This window comes from Phyllobates terribilis, unplaced genomic scaffold (genome assembly GCF_046119375.1).
Source record: "Phyllobates terribilis strain yellow unplaced genomic scaffold, ASM4611937v1 Scaffold_1__5_contigs__length_1240528914, whole genome shotgun sequence".
NCBI lineage: Eukaryota > Metazoa > Chordata > Amphibia > Anura > Dendrobatidae > Phyllobates > Phyllobates terribilis.
Genome location: NW_027362761.1, coordinates 174,653,431 through 174,672,950, shown reverse-complemented (window position 1 = coordinate 174,672,950; position 19,520 = coordinate 174,653,431). Strand labels below are relative to the sequence as shown.

The 19,520-nt window shown below is 40.0% G+C and overlaps 1 protein-coding gene across 3 annotated transcripts in view; it reads right to left on the bottom strand.

Moving 5' to 3' along the window:
* ENTREP1 (endosomal transmembrane epsin interactor 1) overlaps window positions 1–19,520 on the bottom strand; it is a 159,252-nt gene that overhangs the window by 77,226 nt on the left and 62,506 nt on the right. For 2 of the 3 annotated variants that reach the window (XM_073669938.1, XM_073669997.1), the window contains exon 3: window positions 18,229–18,339. The exons of the other annotated variant lie outside the window; for it this stretch is intronic. In XM_073669938.1, coding sequence (XP_073526039.1) covers window positions 18,229–18,339 — 111 coding nt within the window. The remainder of the gene's footprint in view (window positions 1–18,228; window positions 18,340–19,520) is intronic. 3 annotated transcript variants of the gene reach the window in all.

Here is a 19,520-nt window from a genome sequence, read left to right as displayed (position 1 = left end):
TGTGTAATGTGTGCTGTGTGTGATGTATATGTGTGTGATATGTGTATATATGATGCTTGTGTAATGTGTGCTGTGTGTGATGTATATGTGTGTGTGATATGTGTATATATGATGCTTGTGTAATGTGTGCTGTGTGTGATGTATATGTGTGTGATATGTGTATGTATGATGTATGTGTGATGTGAGAGTGTGTGTGATGTATATGTGTGTGTGATATGTGTATATATGATGCTTGTGTAATGTGTGCTGTGTGTGATGTATATGTGTGTGTGATATGTGTATATATGATGCTTGTGTAATGTGTGCTGTGTGTGATGTATATGTGTGTGTGATATGTGTATATATGATGCTTGTGTAATGTGTGCTGTGTGTGATGTATATGTGTGTGATATGTGTATGTATGATGTATGTGTAATGTGTGGTGTGTGATGTGAGAGTGTGTGTGATGTGTGTAATGTGTGGTATGTGAGTAGACCACAAACATCAGTGTTCCCCAACAAGTGACGCAAGAGCAATATGTTGAAAACCGCAGATACTATTGTGCAAAAGTGACATTAGATATCAGCATTACTAGATATAAACAATGAAGTAAAAGCTGTATCTTTAATATTTTCCACTTTTAATTTTATGGCTCCTTAACAATTGTCATTTTTAAAAAAAGATACACAACCTACAAGGAGACCTCTAATCTACAGTGTTGTAGGTGCCACACAGCAACGTCTTTGGTAATATGACTTATTGAACAAAAAAATTCTCTTTAGGTCAATTTAAAGTGACAAATGTATGATCAGCAGTGGTCTAACTGCTGGGACCCCATTGATTAGAGAATGTCTGCTGACTCTAAAGGTAACTAAATAAATATTGTTTTCTATTAGAAAATGCATAGTTTTAAAGGGAATCCGTTACAAGTTTTTGCAACCTTATCTGAGAGCAGCATAATGTATGGGCAGAGATCCTGATTTCAGCGATGCATCACTTACTTTATTCCTCGCTGCACTTTTGATAAAATCCCTTTTTTTATCAGCAAGGGATCATCACGAGAGGACTACTAGGCCCTCTACTAGGTAGTTGGACTCACCACTCAAAGTGTCGGATGAACAAAGCCTAAGAAACAATTGCTCAAATCTCTGTCAGTAATATATTAAAAATATAGTGTCGTTTCTTGGGCTAGCCTTCTATAATACACACATTGAATACAATATGTACACTTTTTTAAATTTGTTAAAAAATCAATATAATGTAGCGATTGAAATCACTGATCTGCAGGTCTTTACTGGGATGTCTGGTTTTCTTATCTCACTGCTGTCTTTCATCATTGGGAAAAGTCAGTGTAATGTCTAACCGTAATCTGTGTTTTCTGCGTATAATTTTCCTCCCATAGTCCAAAAAAAAAAAATACAGTCATATCATTTTCCTAGACTGTGTGAGAGAAACCTAGGAAAATATACTGTAGGAACGATCCATTATAAGCTTAGAGTGAAGAGAGATGTGGGGGAGTGGACATATCCCATTAAAGCACTGTGGATAATGACACGGAGTGTTTTGAAGAATAAGTAACTAGACTAAGCACTGGAAAATACAAGAGTATATTGCACATAGTGTACTTTCTAAAAGAACAAAAATACTCATACGTTTTTCAACTGTGAGCCCAGTATACTTTGAAGATAAGTAAATTCAAAGAGAAAAACTATTATCACTGCTTTTTAACACTAGAACTACTGATGGAGTCATTTTGACTCCTTTCGTTTTTTATTTCTCTTCTGTGACTACATTTTTCAGAATTCCGGCTTGAAACTCGGTGACTTTTCCTCAAATATGATGTGAAAAAAGATTTTGTGAGAATAAATAATTTTGGTGAAAAATTTGCGCGTTTTTTTCAAAATTTACCAAGAACTACTGAAGGGAGTCATTTTGACTCCCTACTATATTTTGAGGTCCTTTTGTCACTAAATGTTGCTATAAAGTTTTGTGCATAATTTTTTCACTCTGTCTTATTTACCCTGATGTTCATATAGATGTAGTTCAATTTACATGTCAACTTTTCACATTTTCCTTGTGTTTTACCTGCTTGTATTACTGTGTAATGCTGAACAAAATAGCTTGTTTACTCTAGGCTCTTATCTTATGCTAATGAAGGGTGGTCTTTTTCTAAGGTCCTAGCAGGAGACAGTATTCTGGATAGTAACTTTACTTTCAGTTCAGCTGAAGAGACAAAGAGAACAGACGCAGACATACGAGCTCTGAAGACTCATACAGGTATGAATTGTTATGAAATAGTTTAGCTGTCTGTCAACTGATTCAGCCCACCTACTTTTGAAGGTGGCAGAACAGTTATTATTTCTTTTAGTTTTCATTTCATTTCTATTTTTCAGCAGGGAACTATATAGAATTATGGAATTTGTGAGGAATATGGAGAGAAGACGTTTGATAAAGCCTCAGGATATTCTGGCTACTTTGCAATCCATACCGGAGGATGAATCGGAATCCGAATTGCAGGAACATGTATTTGATTCTGACAGTGATGAAGATTTCATTCCTCAGAACATATCAAGTGAATCTGAAGACTCAGAAGGAACAAATCCAGAAGGCAAGTAGTTATGTGTATTTATTTGTTCTTCCACACACTGAGTTAGGGCCTGTGCACACTAGCAGAATTCTGGCTGAATAGCCATCTGGATATTCTTGCCGCAATACAGGCCGTACCTGCCCGCTCATGCCTGAAGCTCCGCTCCGAACCCCGGGCTGGAACCGCTGTCAGGGACAGAGCAGCGCTTGCTTACGCGCGAGCACGGCTCCGTCCCAGACAGCGGCTCCAGCCCGGGGTTCGGAGCGGAGCTTCAGGTATGAAACTCCGCTCTGTACCTGAGCGGGCAGGTACGGGCCGGATTGTGGTGAGAATATCCGGTCGGATATTCCGCTGCTAATCCAGCCAGTGTGCACGGACCCTTACAAAACAAAAATTCTAAATATTCATCAACTTTTTTACAGATATTCCAAGCACATCAACTGGGGATCGGGCTCATGCAGTTATGTTGCCTCGTGACCATCCTCCTGGTCGTGGACAGAAAAAATCAGCAAAACGTCCCAGAAATGAAAGAACAACAGATAACGATGGCGGCGAAGGTAATGCAACAACAAACACCAGAGAAGGCGAATCTGAAGGAATACTAGTTTCAGCGGATGGTATTCAATGGAAACCTGTTGAAATTGGAGAACACTTGCCTGGTAGGCGTGACAGCGAAAATATTCTTCGAGAAGCACCTGGCCCTACAGGATACGCCAGAAGAAATATCATTATCGATAGTCCTTTGAGCGCATGGCGTTTATTTTTTGATTCATATATATTGACACATATAAAGAACTGTACGCTTGCAGAAGCATGCAGGAACAATAATTTACAGTTTACTCTATCTGATGAGGAGCTAGATGCATTCATTGCGATATTCTATGCTCGTGGAATATCTGGCACGAACCGTCACTCGATTAGCAGTATTTGGTGTAATGACTGGGGAATACCGTTTTGCAAAGCGACAATGTCTAGGGACCGCTTTGTTGAAATTATGAGGTTTCTCAGATTTGATGAGAAATCTACTCGATCGGAGAGACTGCAAACGGACAAGTTTGCTCTATTTTCTACTGTGTGGGACAGGTTTATTGAAAATTGTATTGCGTGTTACAAACCTGGCCCATACATAACGGTGGATGAGCAACTTTTCCCAAGCAAAACTAGGTGTCCATTCACGCAGTACATGCCTTCCAAACCAGATAAATATGGCCACAAATATTGGCTAGCTGTTGATAAGAGGAGCAAATATCTGGCAAATGGCTTCCCTTATCTAGGCAAAGATGACACACGCCGTGCTAAGAACCGTTTAGCTGACCATGTGGTAATGAAGTTATTGGACCCGTTTTTGAAAAAAGGTCGCAATGTTACAACCGATAATTATTTTACTTCAGTAAAATTAGCTAAACAGCTAAAAAGCAAAGGAACAACCATCGTGGGAACACTGAACAAGATAAGGCGAGAAGTGCCTAAAGAAATAAAATCCATGAAAGAGGAATTGTACAACACTAAAGTGTTTAGAAATGAAGACAATTTTACACTTACAGTATATCAAGGAAAGCCCAACAAAAATGTTGTCATTTTGAGTTCCGTCCATCCAGATGTTGTTGTTGCGTCTGATTCCGCTAAAAAAACTCCAGAAACGGTAAAGTTTTACAATGAAACAAAATATGGAGTAGATGTAGTGGATCAGATGGCACGAAAATATACCACACGAACATGCACAAGGAGATGGCCTGTTCATGCATTGGAAAATGCCTTAGACTTTGCGGGTATAAATGCATGGATAATATTCAAGGAGATTACCCACCAAAAAATGTCACGCAAGGCATTTTTGCAAACGCTTGTGAGAGAGTTGAGTGGTCCTTATGTCACAGATAGGGAAAAGGGTTCCACGTCCCAAGTTTCTACATGCTCAGAAGTGATGGTTCAAACAAAATTTTGCCAGATCAAAGAAAAGTGCAAGAAAAATAGATCTGTCGGAAATTGTAAGATGTGGTAAGTCTTTGTGTGGGCAATGTACTGCCATAAATCAAAGGCAATGCCTAAAATGTGAAACACCAAATGTTTAGAAGGTGAATTCTGCGCCATATTTTCATTTTTATGCTCCTCCACCTACATTTTCTCTGCTTTTTGTTCTTCAGTTGTTGTTTATATGTGTGCACTTGAATAAAAAAAAATGTTTGAAAAACGTCTATTATAATTATTGTTATTTTCTGTAGAAAAATAAGAAAAGCAGAAAAAAAACAATCAAAAGCATTACTGTTGGATCTCACAATAATAATACATTACAAAAAATATAATTATTAATAAATAACCACAAATGAAACTCTAAAAATAAACGAAAACAAGCAAGGAGTTAAAATGACTCCTTTCAGTAGTTCTAGGCGGGGTCACGAGTCCAGTAGTCCTAGTGTTAATCTCATTATTTATTAAAAAATCTACAAGACTAAATACAGTTTATGTTATAGAATTGCAATGTAGGTATACGTAAAAATTGGATGATATACGGCGACTCCGTATGGAATCTCATTTTTTGCATACCCATGAACTTAAATGTGCAAGTCTCATATGATCCACTGAAAAAATTGTGCATACTGCAGTTTATTTATCACAATTAGATTCGGTCTGTGAAAAAAACAAAAAAACAAAACACTCAGCTGCACTGCGCCATTGAATAACATTCGTCCGTCTGTGTGCTGTCAATTTTATCATGGACAGTACTTGAAACGAAAATATGGTCGTGTGAACTTGGCCTGAGTGTACAGATCTTAGCTTAATGACTGTGTTATTTTTAAGGTGGCAGTGATCATCGTGACAACACAAGTCGTGGCTGGGAGATGTCGACATGAAGGTCTGACCAGATGGAGAAGAAACAACAGGAAACAACTCTAATCAGACGAAACGTCAGTGACCACTGGATGTATTTATTCTTTATACTGCATGACTTGGAGTACTTCTATTATTTGTAAAACGATCTCCCTTAGGCTATATTCTCACATTCCTGTGAAATGTCCTTGTGCTGCCAGATTTTTTTAGCAAACGGCACATAGACTCATAGTTTCATAGATCCATTCACATATCTATGAAAATCACGGATCCAAGAATGAGATCTGCGAGACTCAGAGAATGCCGATTTCTGAACCGATTTTGAGGATCAGAATAGGATATACTCAGTGGATCCGTATGCTGTCCGAGAAAAACAATCGGGCAGCACACCGACACTTCATGCGGATACAGGAATGTAGCTTTATTATGCATAGGCCATCCCTTAGTATTTAGTGTACGTTCTTGATATATATAGCGTCATCGCATAGTACATAATGTACTGACCAGAAGACCAGTCCATCAGCCTCCTCCACTAGAAAAGAAAAGAAGCTTTCCCTTGCTTCATCAACAGTCATTTCATTATACATCTAACAAGAGAGGACACTATGAAATAAAGCCAGGGAGCTATAAATAACAAAAATAACAAGAGAATTTGAAACATAAGAAGCTGTGCTGTACATAACAAGAGAGGGCGGGAGGAAAAAGAAAAATAAAGAACTAAAATAATGTAGTTGCATAAATATGCACACCCTTAAACTGATACTTTATTGAAGTACCCTCTGAATTTATGACAGCATTCAGTCTTTTTGGGTAGGAGTCTATCAGTATGACACATCTAGAATTCGTAATCTTTTCCAATATTCATTCTTTGTTTTTTTTCTCTTTAGTGGCCATGTATGAACATGCTCTTACATGCTGCATGCACACCAATTTACATTCCAGTTCAGGTCTCTTGGTTTTTCCAATATTCATTGCAGTAGCACTCCAATTCTGTCATATTGCGAGGACATCTCCTGTGTACAGCCCTCTTCAAGTCAACCCACAGATTTGCAATAGAATGCTGGCTGGGCAATTCCAGAACGTCTTCTGGCAAAGCTATTCTATTGTTGATTTGGAGGTATACTTAGGGTCGGTTCTTGTGCCATAGATTAAATTCCTCTTTATTTCAACCTTTTGGCCACTGCTAAAAAGCTGCAAAATTGACTGATATTTCGAACTGTTCACATTTTCCTTGATTTATGTGTTGCCAAAACATGGCTGGGACTGAATGTTTTCAGTTGTAAGAAAAGGTTTCCCTCTTGCTACCCTACTCCACAGGCCAGACATACTATGAATAAGGTAGATTATTGTCACATGCAGTATACAACCGGTACTAGCCAGAAATTCCTGCAGCTCCTTAAACGTTGCTGTAGGTCACTTGGCAGCCTCATGGACCAATTTTCTCTGGTCTTTTCATCAATTTTCGAGAGACATCCAGCTCTAGGTAATGTCATTGTTGTGCCAAATTTAAGCCACTTCTTGATGACCATCTTCACAGTGTTTCATGGTATATAATTCCTTACAAATTGTTTTGTACCCTTCTCCTGACTAATAACTTTCAACAATGAGATCCCTTTGCTGTGTTGTAAGTTGTTTATGTAAACATGGCTTTTACTCTAAAATGCTACTAAGAAAATGTGAGGAAAATCCAACTAGAACCGCTAAACTTTATATGGAGTTAATCATAATCACTTTAAATTATGGAAGTTATTTGCTCGCTACTATTTAACATGAGTGTAAATGTGATTGGTTAATTCTGAACAAGCAACCACATTATTTTATTTTTATTTTTCTCTAGCAAAATGATTTCAGTTTGTTTTTCAATAGATTTGTGATTATGAGTGACAGTAACTTTATTTCTAAAGGTGTTATTGATATGAAATTCACACCAGATGTCAGTAACAACCCATCCAATTCAAGCAGGCAAAGAAATTAAACCATAGTTGTCCATAAATGAAGTTGTGTAATAATAAGAAATGACACAGGGAAATAGTATTTAACACGCTAACTGAAATTTATTCAATACGTTGTACAAAAGCCTGGTGATGACAGCTTCAAGACGCCTCCTGTATGGAGAAATTAGTTGCATGCATTGCTCAGGTGCGACTTTGGCCCATTCTTCGACAAAACACTCTTCAAATCCTGAAGGTTCCGTGGGCTCCTTCTATGACCTCTGAGCTTTAGTTCCTTCCATAAATTCTCTATTGGATTCAGGTCAGGCGATTGGCTGGGCCATTCTAGCAGATTTATTTTCTTTCTCTGAAGCCAACTGGGAGTTTCCTTGGCTGTGTGTTTGGGATCATTGTCTTGTCTTGTTGAAATGTCCACCCTCATTTCATCTTCATCATCCTGGTAGATGGCAGTAGATTTGTATCAAGAATATCTCGATAGACTTGTCAATTTATCATTCCTTTAATCACATGAAGTTAGCCAGCGCCATATGTTGAAAAGCAGCACCGCACCATGATGTGGTGGGACTGGGACCGCAGAATCCTTCAAAAGGAAGCCCAATGGATTTACATGAGGCACTTTACCGATAGGACCATCACTATTCCCATGAGCTAAGTGATCTATTTTCATTCAATGCATTAACCATTCCAATGAACTTGCTTAGTATGTACTCCTGATGAGTCTATTTTTAGGAGAAACGTGTCGAGTCTGGCATACTATGTACATTATTGAAAGTTAAGCGTACTTTGTACATCATTAGGTGAAGCATACTATGTACAATTACAATTCTGATGTCTTTAGTATACCACACAATTTTGTGAGTTCTTCATATCCAGTGGTTCTAATCCATTCTATTTGCTATATAGATATTTTTTGGGAGTGACTGGCAATCTATTTGGCTGAAAACTAGCTTGGTTTGTCTGGAATATTGTCCATGATAAGTTATATATACTGAGCATGCACTCTTCCACGTGCATATGTCTGTACATATGGAATGCTAGTCCTATATTTCTTTACAGCAGACTGGACATATAGATTTTGTACTATCACTGTATATAGGTATATTGGAGTCTGACTCTAGTCCGTATCCACACTATTGAACTTGGAGTTCCCTTGATATGTCATCTGTGTAGGGTGTTATAGAGACCTTTAGGGCTAGACGACAGGAAGAGGGGGCGCCATTTGCGATTCAAGAGGGTGCCAACCTCCGCTGACAAGTATGGATGAGAGTAAAGGGCAGCATAGGGTGAATAGCTTTTTATTCCTAGCCTTTTATTCCTGACCACCTGATCTCTTAACCCTTTACTTTGGGTAGCATCACATTTTCTTTGGGGTGTGTTCACATTTGAACATTATAGTTTTTTAATGAATACCAATAAAAATGTTTTTAATGTGTATGGTCTGTGAACCCATACCATGATGTTTCCACCTCCAAACTTAACTGTTGGTATGGTGTTTTTGGGGTGATATGTAGTGCCTTTTGGCCTCCAAACATGGTGTGTATTATGGCATCCAAAGAGTTCAATATTGGTATCATCTGACCAGACTATATTCTCCCAGTATTCCACAGGCTTGTCTAAATGTTGTTGAGCAAACTTTAAATGCGCTTGATCATGCTTTTTGTTCAGAAATGGAGTCTTGAATGGTGAGAGTCCATACAGGCCATGGAGGTGGAGTGCATTACTTAAAGGTGTCTTTGAAACAATTGTACCTGCTGATTCCAGGTCTTTCTGTAGCTCTCCACAGGTGGTCCTTGGCTCTTGGACAACTCTTCTGATAATTCTTTTCACTCCTCTTTTTGAAACATTGTGAGAAGCATCTGGCCATCTCGTAAAATTATGTTCTTTCCACTTCCAGATAATGGCAGTACTCAAGGGAACCTTCAGTAGTTTAGAAACTCTTCTGTAACCAATGCCATCAGTATGTTTTGCAACAATAAGGTTTCGAAGGTCTTTAGACGGCTCACTGGTTTTACCCACCATGAGATGTTTCTTGTGTGGTATCTTGGTAATGAGACACCTTTTTATAGGCAGTCAGTTGAACCAGCTAATATTACGGTACTTTTCACTAAGTGGCAGGATTGCTTTCTAATTACTGATAGATTTCAGCTGGTGTCAAGATTTTCCATGGCTTTTTGCACCTCTTTCTTCATGTGTTCAATACTTTTTCCCTGTGTCGTTTCTCATTATTACACAACTTAATTTATGGACATCTATGACTTGATTTCTTTGCTTGTGTGGCTTGGATGGGTTATTACCAACATCTGGTGAGAATTTCATATCAATAGCACCATTAGAAACTTATTTACTTAGAAAATTGGTGACGTGTTGAATACTTATTTCACCCGATATATACAGTGCTGGCCAAAAGTATTGGCACCCCTGCAATTCTGTCAGATAATACTCAGTTTCTTCCTGAAAATGATTGCAATCACAAATTCTTTGGTATTATTCTCTTCATTTAATTTGCTTGCAAGGAAAAAACACAAAAGAGAATGAAGCAAAAATCAAATCATTGATCATTTCACACAAAACTCCAAAAAAGGGCCGGACAAAAGTATTGGCACCCTCAGCCTAATACTTGGTTGCACAACCTTTAGCCAAAATAACTGCGAACAACCGCTTCCGGTAACCATCAATGAGTTTCTGACAATGCTCTACTGGAATTGTAGACCATTCTTCTTTGGCAAACTGCTCCAGGTCCCTGATATTTGAAGAGTGCATTCTCCAAACTGCCATTTTGAGATCTCTCCTCAGGTTTTCTATGGGATTTAGGTCTGGACTCATTGCTGGCCACCTTAGAAGTCTCCAGTGCTTTCTCTAAAACCATTTTATAGTGCTTTTGGAAGTGTGTTTTGGGTCATTGTCCTGCTGGAAGACCCATGACCTCTGAGGGAGACCCAGCTTTCTCACACTGGGCCCTACATTATGCTGCAAGATTTGTTGGTAGTCTTCAGACTTCGTAATGTCATGCACACGGTCAAGCAGTCCAGTACCAGAGGCAGCAAAGCAACCACAAAACATCAGGGAACCTCCACCATGTTTGACTGTAGGGACCGTGTTCTATTCTTTGAATGCCTCTTTTTTTTTCCTGCACACTCTATATTGATGCTTTTTCCCAAAAAGCTCTACTTTTGTCTCATCTGACCAGAGAACATTCTTCCAAAACGTTTTAGGCTTTCTCAGGTAAGTTTTGGCAAACTCCAGCCTGGCTTTTTTATGTCTCGGGGTAAGAAGTGGGGTCTTCCTGGGTATCCTACCATACAGTCCCTTTTCATTCAGACGTCGACGGATAGTACAGGTTGACACTGTTGTACCCTCGGACTGCAGGGCAGCTTGAACTTGTTTGGATGTTAGTCGAGGTTCTTTATCCACCATCCGCACAATCTTGCGTTGAAATCTCTCGTCAATTTTTCTTTTCCGTCCACATCTAGGGAGGTTAGCCACAGTGCCATGGGCTTTAAACTTCTTGATGACACTGCACACAGAAGACACAGGGACATTCAGGTCTTTGGAGATGGACTTGTAGCCTTGAGATTGCTCATGCTTCCTCACAATTTAGTTTCTCAAGTCCTCAGACAATTCTTTGGTCTTCTTTCTTTTCTCCATGCTCAATGTGGTACACACAAGGACATAGGACAGAGGTTAAGTCAACTTTAATCCATGTTAACTGGCTGCAAGTGTGATTTAGTTATTGCCAACACCTGTTAGGTGCCACAGGTAAGTTACAGGTGCTGTTAATTACACGAATTAGAGAAGCATCACATGATTTTTCAAAGGGTGCCAATACTTTTGTCCACCCCCTTATTTAAATTTGGTTTGGAATTATAGCCAATTTGGCTTTAGAACAATTCTTTTTGTGTTTTTTCATTGAAGACAAATTAAATGAAGAGAATAATACCAAAGAATTTGTGATTGCAATCATTTTCAGGAAGAAACTGAGTATTATCTGACAGAATTGCAGGGGTGCCAATACTTTTGGCCAGCACTGTATAAATGTGTATATATATACATAAGTGGCAATTAAAAGGTGTACCTTAGGAGTTTATTGTCTTAGATATGAAAAATAATTTGAAACCTGAAATGCCAATTAGTAAACAGAAACTAAAGGCCCCCAAACACATTAGACACGGCGCCAGAATCTGTTGATATACAAGCCGCAGTCAGACAAGTCGGACAGCGGCTCTCTCGTGCAGAACACAGGAGCACTCAACAGAGTGAGCGCTCTTGTGTATGGGAGAGATGGCAGAGATAGCTTTGGCTGACAGTTATCTAAGATGTATAAGGGGGCTTAAGCCTACAGTTTTATCTTCATTTTCTGTACAATAGACTACAATCTATTGCTTCCTGTAATCAGCCATTTCAGGCAAGGGAGTAGATGACTTAAGTATTCTTCAATGGCATTACTAACACAATGTCGAGGGAAATGCTGGCCCCCCATCATCACAACAACATACATATTTCCATCATTCACAAATACCAGATAGATTACCATATATATTTTCAAATGGTAATAGTATATATCTTAATATAAATTACTTTTCTGTGCAGTAAAAGTATGGCTGAGCTGCCTTTTAAAAGGTTAAATCTGAAGCTGTGTGTTCCCAAAGAACTGTGCTGGAGGAAGCTAATTTACTCAATGTGTAATTCTGATATGAATCATCATGGTATTACAAAGAAAACATCTAATGGGCAACAGGAGATAGACATCAATGAGAAAAAGAGCACAATGTAATATTTCAACACAGGATGAGGATCAGTAGAGTATTTACATTAGGAAGGCCTGAGTACGGAAGCCAATCTGTTTATTCTGACAAACCTAATTGCCATAATTAGAGTTGACAATCCTGTTTGTAATTAAACACGACAGCAAAAAACTAATGCTGAAAAATTAATGCTATTTACATTTTAGGACCTGATCAGCATCACTAGTTTATTGAGATCACATTAGGGATTGCCAAGGAAATGAGCTTGTGAATGTGGTCACATCATGGTGGTTATGATGTCATATTTGGCACAGTTAATGACATTTCCCACTCCTACTAGCAAAGGGATGGTTATTAACCACCTCAAACTCCCACCACACCTATGCTCTACGACAGGAGCGGAAGTGATGATGTACCTTCACATAGTCACCTGACTGCTGAATCCATTGATTGTCTGGAAAGTCAGATGACTGATAGATGGATCTTGAGGAGACCACTGATGCTAGGTTTTCAGAGAGATACATAAGAATTCTTTACTTTGCCACCATCCCTTGCCTCTAGTCACTTTTAAAAGAAGGGATGGCCAATATAGGAGATGACTTCACATGGTTTGTAAGCCTATTAAATAACTTACAAGACAGTCTGCGTGCCATGATGTCACAAGGAGTTCTGGAGCTTTTAGGTGAACGCTAGGTGCGATGTCTGTAACAGAAAAAGGGATGGCCCATGTACCCTTTAACAGGTGATGACATCATGACCATGATATCAAGGAGGCTGATATCAATGTGTTTACAAAATTAGGATTGGGGTTGTCTGAGATATGGACTGATGTGTCCCCTGTAGGGGATAGCATACAAGTTTACATCAAAGGATTATGGATGTCACAAAGGTGGCGACTTTATAACTGGTTGTGTGAATTATACTGCCTGATGTGAAAATTTTAATGCCCCACAACGATATCACATTTGGGCAACAACCATGACGACATCGCAAGTTGAGCTGGACCTATAATTGACCACCATTACCCACAGCAGCCAGACAGTTCCGGCAGCTACAGCTGGAGGCAAAGGTTAGGAATGCAAGAAGTGTTGTGCTGCCACTTAAACAATCTTTTTATTAAGAGAACTGCTTTTTTGGTAGTCTGAGAGTCAAGAATCGAAGCCACTGTTATAAAGTAGATTTTCATTATGGCTCATATAGAGGGGCTGGAGCCTGTGCCACTTTCTATAACATAAATATACCTCAGTAAGTTACAAGGACAGGTTTCTTGTGGTGCAGCAACTCTTGTAAGGTTCCATAGCGGGTAAATGAGACATTGGGAGCCTCAGTGTTATTGTTGTATATGTGGTACATGTGGCCATGAGACCATTTATTTTAGTTGAGCTTTTACACTTTATACACAATCCCATTATTTTGCTTGTTTTCACATCTTTACTGATGAATTCTTATTTTTTTACAACTAACTATACTCTATACTGCATCCTACCACCTTCATCTATTAAATAGGCTTAATTCCCTCAGACTGTATTGATCACAGCTGGGTTTCTGTTTTATTCAGCATAATTTATTGTCTCCATCAGCATTTGCACAAATATGGTGACCAGTATTAAATAAGTAGTTTTACTGTACCACCACATCCTACCTTAATGAACAAACCTCTTGTGTACATCAAAAATTAAAACTAGTTACTTAATAATGTACAGGTCAACCTCAATAGAGATGGGAGAACTGATTTGTAGAATCCTGGTCCAGCAGGAAGGTCAGTATTCCATGACTGCTGGACTGGAGCCCAGTGAATTATCTTATCTGATGGCATTCACAGCTTCTCTTTTGATTAGCCGGGCTGGCTTGACGTTATCATTGCGGCGTGATGCACATGTGACACCCCAGGGGTCTGGTTGCCACAGTAATAGAGATATTATGTCTGAGAGCAAGTGGGAGGTTTCTCTGGTCAGGAGCCCTAAACATGCAACACGGCCCACCCAGACCTGGGAGGGGAGGAATCTGCCCTTATAAACTGGGTCTGGGGCGGGATTAGTGAGTGAAGCTGCAGACAGAGACAGAGCCTGCAGAACAAGCAGAGGAGTCAGAGCCTGGAGAGGGAAAGTGAGAACAGGAGCTCTGTAGGAGCAGAGGCAGAAGGCCAGGGGCTGTGAGCAGAGATATAGCTCGCCCTGGCTGAAGTTACTAAAACCGGACACAGGAGTCCGAGGCTGTGGAGACTGATATATACCCAGCAGCCGAAACCAGCCGGCAGGGGATTCCAGGTCCTCTGGCCATAGAAGCCCGGAGGCTCAGTCACAAAGAAGGGACCAGCGCCGCCATCCAGGAGCGGAGGCTAACAGAAGGCCCCAAGTCACCAGCCATACGGGTGAGCACCACACGGTATACTCAGGGACGTGGGCTACTTGTAACCGCTGACAGCAAGGTAGCCAGGAAGAGTGCAGATAAACGGGGAGGCCTACAACTCCACCTGGCCAGGGGAACTCCTGCTTGCTCGCAGACTGACCAGGCCCCTTATACTAGCCAGTACTCCCGGGAGGGTCTGCCTTGTACCATCAGTAAAGACCCTGAACTGCACCTCACGTCTCTGTGATTCCTTGCCGCACCAGCACCATTAGCACTGGGACCCTCACACCATCACTCCCATCATCTCTCACATTAGCTGCCCTGAGGCAATACTTCTCCCGTGGGGAGTTATCCCATACTCGGCTGCGCAAACAACATCAGCCTCAGCGGTCGGCAGCGCAGCGGCGGTCCCCACTGACCGCAATCCACGGGTGGCGTAGTCGGACATTTGCTATACATTAAGACTGCCACTGGTTTGACCACCCTGGGCACGGACCGGGTCACTGCCACACGGAGACCAACCCCCAGCATTCTACAGAAGGCCCGGCTCCGGGTATCCCCCTGCACAGCACAGGCCCAGGGGGCGCGTCACACACACACACGACATCTCGTCTGACCGGCTGATCAAAAGAGGAGCTGTCAGACAATTTGCAGGGCTCTCATCCCGCAGTCACAGAATACTGACCTTCCTGCTGGACTGTGGTCCTGCAAATGAATTTCCCATCTTTATTCCTCATGTCAGCGATAGATGACAGATCTGGTCTGTCAAGGCATAGATTCTACAAGACCTCTAAAGGTGTCCTGTGGTATCTGGCACAAAGACAATAGCAACAAAACCTTTAAAGGGTAGCGGTGCTTCCAAGCAACTTTTCAGGATAAGCTGCCCTGTGTGTATACATGGGGAATAACACCATTTCTGGACATTAATGAGACTCATTTCCTACATTCTCACCCTCTGCATGCTCTATCTGTAACTTGCAATCCCTTGGTAGCTGGGGGAGAACATGAGATGCAGTGATTTCTCCAATAGACAACTTAGCACAGAAAGGAGGTTTCTGCTCTTCGTTCACTTTTTATCTTACAGAGAAGAGTGGCAGCATAAAGGAGGAAATTATACAGCAGGGCTGAGCTGTGTTAATCTGAATCAACCTCTGATATGTAGTAAAACAATTGGTACAGAACTTGGCGCAAAGTTTTGCTGTCAGCCTCTGTCTGTTCCCTTTCCTACTGCCCACTGCTACTCCCCACCCTCTCTTCATAGACCATAATGGGCTGTATCACATGACACCTACAGTCCATTTTGGCTGAGGAAGATGAACTTGAGCTGCTTTTTCACAGTGGATGACAAGTTCAGGAGGCAGGTTGGGGGAGAAGTGTTTGATAAGTGGGGAAGGAAGATGATTTCTCCAATAAGGTACATGAAAGTTTCTTATAATCACCTGTACTATTAATTTATGCAAATTCTGTTGCTAGTACAGTTCCACTTTAAGGCCTGAAAATTGCAAAACAGATCCTTCCATGGGTTGGACTTATTTTTCCAGCACAACCCACAGATGCTTGATTAGAATGCGATCTGGGGAAGTTGGACGCAAAGTCAACACCTTGAACTCTTTGTCATGTTCCACAAATTATTCCTGAACAATTTTTGCACTGTGATAGGGGGCAATAACCTGGTGATGGAAGACAGTGCTGTACAGAATACTTTTGTGACAAAGCAGTTTATTTGACTTGAACTATTTTTATTTAAGTGGTACAAGTAACATACACTAAAATGCCAATACTCAAAGTTTTCTAACAGGACAATGTGCAGAGCCATACAGTGCATCTGCTGGCTTGCCTTCTTTCCATTGCATATCCTGATGCCATCTCTACACCAGATATGTGATGCACATGCAACCAGCCAACTGCATGTGATATAAAAAACAATTATTCACCCCAGGCCACTTTGGTTTATTTCTTCATTATCCAGATCTGATGTTCACATGTTCATTTTAGACAGGTGGACAGATGTCTACAAGTCCTGCTGTTTTGGAGATGGTCTCACGCAGTCATTTAGCCAGCACAATTTATCTGATCAATGTACAGTAGTGTTCAAAATAATAGCAGTGTGTTCAAAAACATGAGTTAAGCACAAAATCTTTATACTAGTTTTTATTTCCATGCATTGTGAACATTGCACACTTTTTTCTAATTCAAAACATGAAGAGAAATGTATATATAATATTTAACTACTTTGCAGAAAAAAAACAAAAAATGAACATTGTGCTGTTCTAAAAAATAGCAGTGTCTGCATTTGTCTTTACAAACTCACAACTCTTTTTTTTTGAGGATTTAGCATTCTTGTGAATCACCAACCTAATATTTAGCTGTATACCCACAGTTTTTTAGAACTGCTTCACATCTATGTTGCATAGAGTCAACCAACTTCTGGCACCTGTCAACTGTTATTGCAGCCCAGGATGCTTTGACTGCATCCCACAATTTTTTGGCATTTGGTGGCTTTGCCTCAGAAACTGCATTTTTGATGTCACCCCACAAGTATTCTATCGGATTAAGGTCCAGGGATTGGGCTGGCCACTCCATAACCTCAATTTTGTTGGACTGGAACCAAGATTTTGCTCGTTTACTGGTGTGTTTAGGGTTGTTGTCTTGTTGAAACACCCATTTCAAGGGCATATCCTCTTCAGCGTAAGGCAACATGACCTCTTCAAGTACATAGCAAACTGGTCCATGATCCCTGGTATGTGGTAAATAGGTCCGACACCATAGTAAAAGAAACATGCCCATATCATGATGCTTGCACCACCATCCTTCACTGTCTTCAGAGTGTACTGTGGCTTGAATGCAGAGTTTGGGGGTCGTCTGACGAACTGTCTGTGGCCCTTGGACCCAAAAAGAACAATTTTACTTTTAGCAGTCTACAAAATGCTTCTCCATTTCTCTTTAGGCCAGTTGATGTGTTCTTTGGCAAATTTTATCCGCTTCAGTACATGTCTTTTTTTTAAACAGTGGGACTTTGCAGGGATTTCTTGCTAAGAGATTCGCTTCACACAGGCGTCTTCTAACTGTCACAGTAGTCAGAGGAAACTTGAGACTGTCTTTGATCATCCTAGAGCTGATCATCATTGGCTGAGCCTTTGCCATTCTGGTTATTCTTTGATCCATTCGAATGGTAGTCTTCCGTTTTCTTCCAAGTCTCTCTGGTTTTGCTTTCCATTTTAAAACATTTGAGATCATTTTAGCTGAACAGCCTTTCATTGTCTGCACTTCTTTATAAGTTTTACCCTCTCCAATCAACTTATTAAACAAAGTACGCTGTTCTTCTGAACAATATCTGGAACAACCCATATTTCACAGGCTTTCAAGGAGAAATGCATGTACAACATGTGCTGGCTTCACCCTTAAATAAGGGCCACCACATTCACACCTGTTTCTTCACAGAATGATTGACCTCACTAATTGAACTCCACACTGCTATTATTTTGAACACACCCCCTTTCAACTAATTATTCAAATACACAGACTCAAAAACATGCAGATCATGAATGCTGAGACTATTGGTTTTCTTAGAATCTACTGCAACAACTGGTAAAATGTTTGACATGTGGTCATATAATTTATATCAAACACAGTAATTAATCTAGTTAGTCATATTGGCCTGCTATTATTTTGAACACTACTGTATATGTGTTTTGTAGCCTCTAATGTGCTGTGCATAAAGAAGATGGAAAGGGCCATTAATACAACAAGGATGATGTACATACAGGGCTCATAGTAAATATATGACACTTACCAAATGACAGCTGGGTACACTGGACACAAATTGAGCACCTTGGCATCCTAATATGAAACCAGCCAGGTTCAGTAGTACACAGACAACCGATAGCATGACAAAAAGGTTTACCTTGTAGAATAGAAAAAAAAAAACAGACGTGTTATATAGTTAGGTTATGTTCACATGTACTAACTCATTATTGCCATCAAACCAATGGGAACAGTGATGAAACTCCAAAGGCGAGTATAATTCATTGGGACTCCAATGGTTGCCATAGTCATCTGTTGTATGACTGATTTGGCAGAGTCATGATTAAAAGGCACAACACATATGTAAACAGAGCCTTACTCTTAGCAAAAATGTCATGGTGTCATGTCAAAGATTTAGAGCCTGGGCTATTCATGCTTTTCAAAATAATTATTTTGGGCCCCAATATGTTTTCCAATACTAATGAGCTATTGTGGTTTTTCATAAATTAAAGCACCCTTAGCTGTTAAAAGTTGTTCCTGCAACTTCAAGTGAGTTTTGTATCTTTTAATACAGATGGGGTGTCTTTAAAAGGGTTATCCACTACTAGGATCCTGATAGCCCATCGTAAGGATAGGTCATCAATATCAGACATCCAACACCGATCAGCTGTTACCAGCTCTTACAGCGGTCTAATATAAACAGAGTTGAATACTACTAGTCAGTCACACTGTTTAGTGGTCATTTTCTGGTACTGCAGAACAGCTCCTATTCAAATGGATAGAAGTAAGATTTTTGAAGAAAAAAAAAAAAATCAGAAAACTTAAACATTTTTTCACACTGGCCACTAAAGCTCAATACTACATTCATACTTTCTGTTCTGTACAGAAAAATATTTAGATTTGAGAGTCCTCAGTGGTTGATACCTTTTAATGGCTAACTGAAAAGATGGTAACAAATTGCAAGCTTTCGAGACTACTCAGGTCTCTTCATCAGGCATAGTATACCACAAAATCTGAAGAGTCACATATTTATACACAATAAGACACAAAAATAATGCAATAGCTAAGACAGGTGATGAAAAGCAGAGTTATTATGGAAGAGACAAACAGTTCTGGCTATAAATATTTTAGCAGTTAAAAGATAAGGAGTGTGAAGGTTTTATTGTCCTGTGTCTTTGAAAACCAACAAAGAAATCATCATTAAACCTGCTGACAAGGGTGGTGCAATAGTGATGATGAACACATCAGACTACATGAAGGAAGCAAACAGACAACTGATGGACACACGCTACTACAAAAAACTGGAGTCTGACCCTACACAGGACTATTACAAGGAACTAA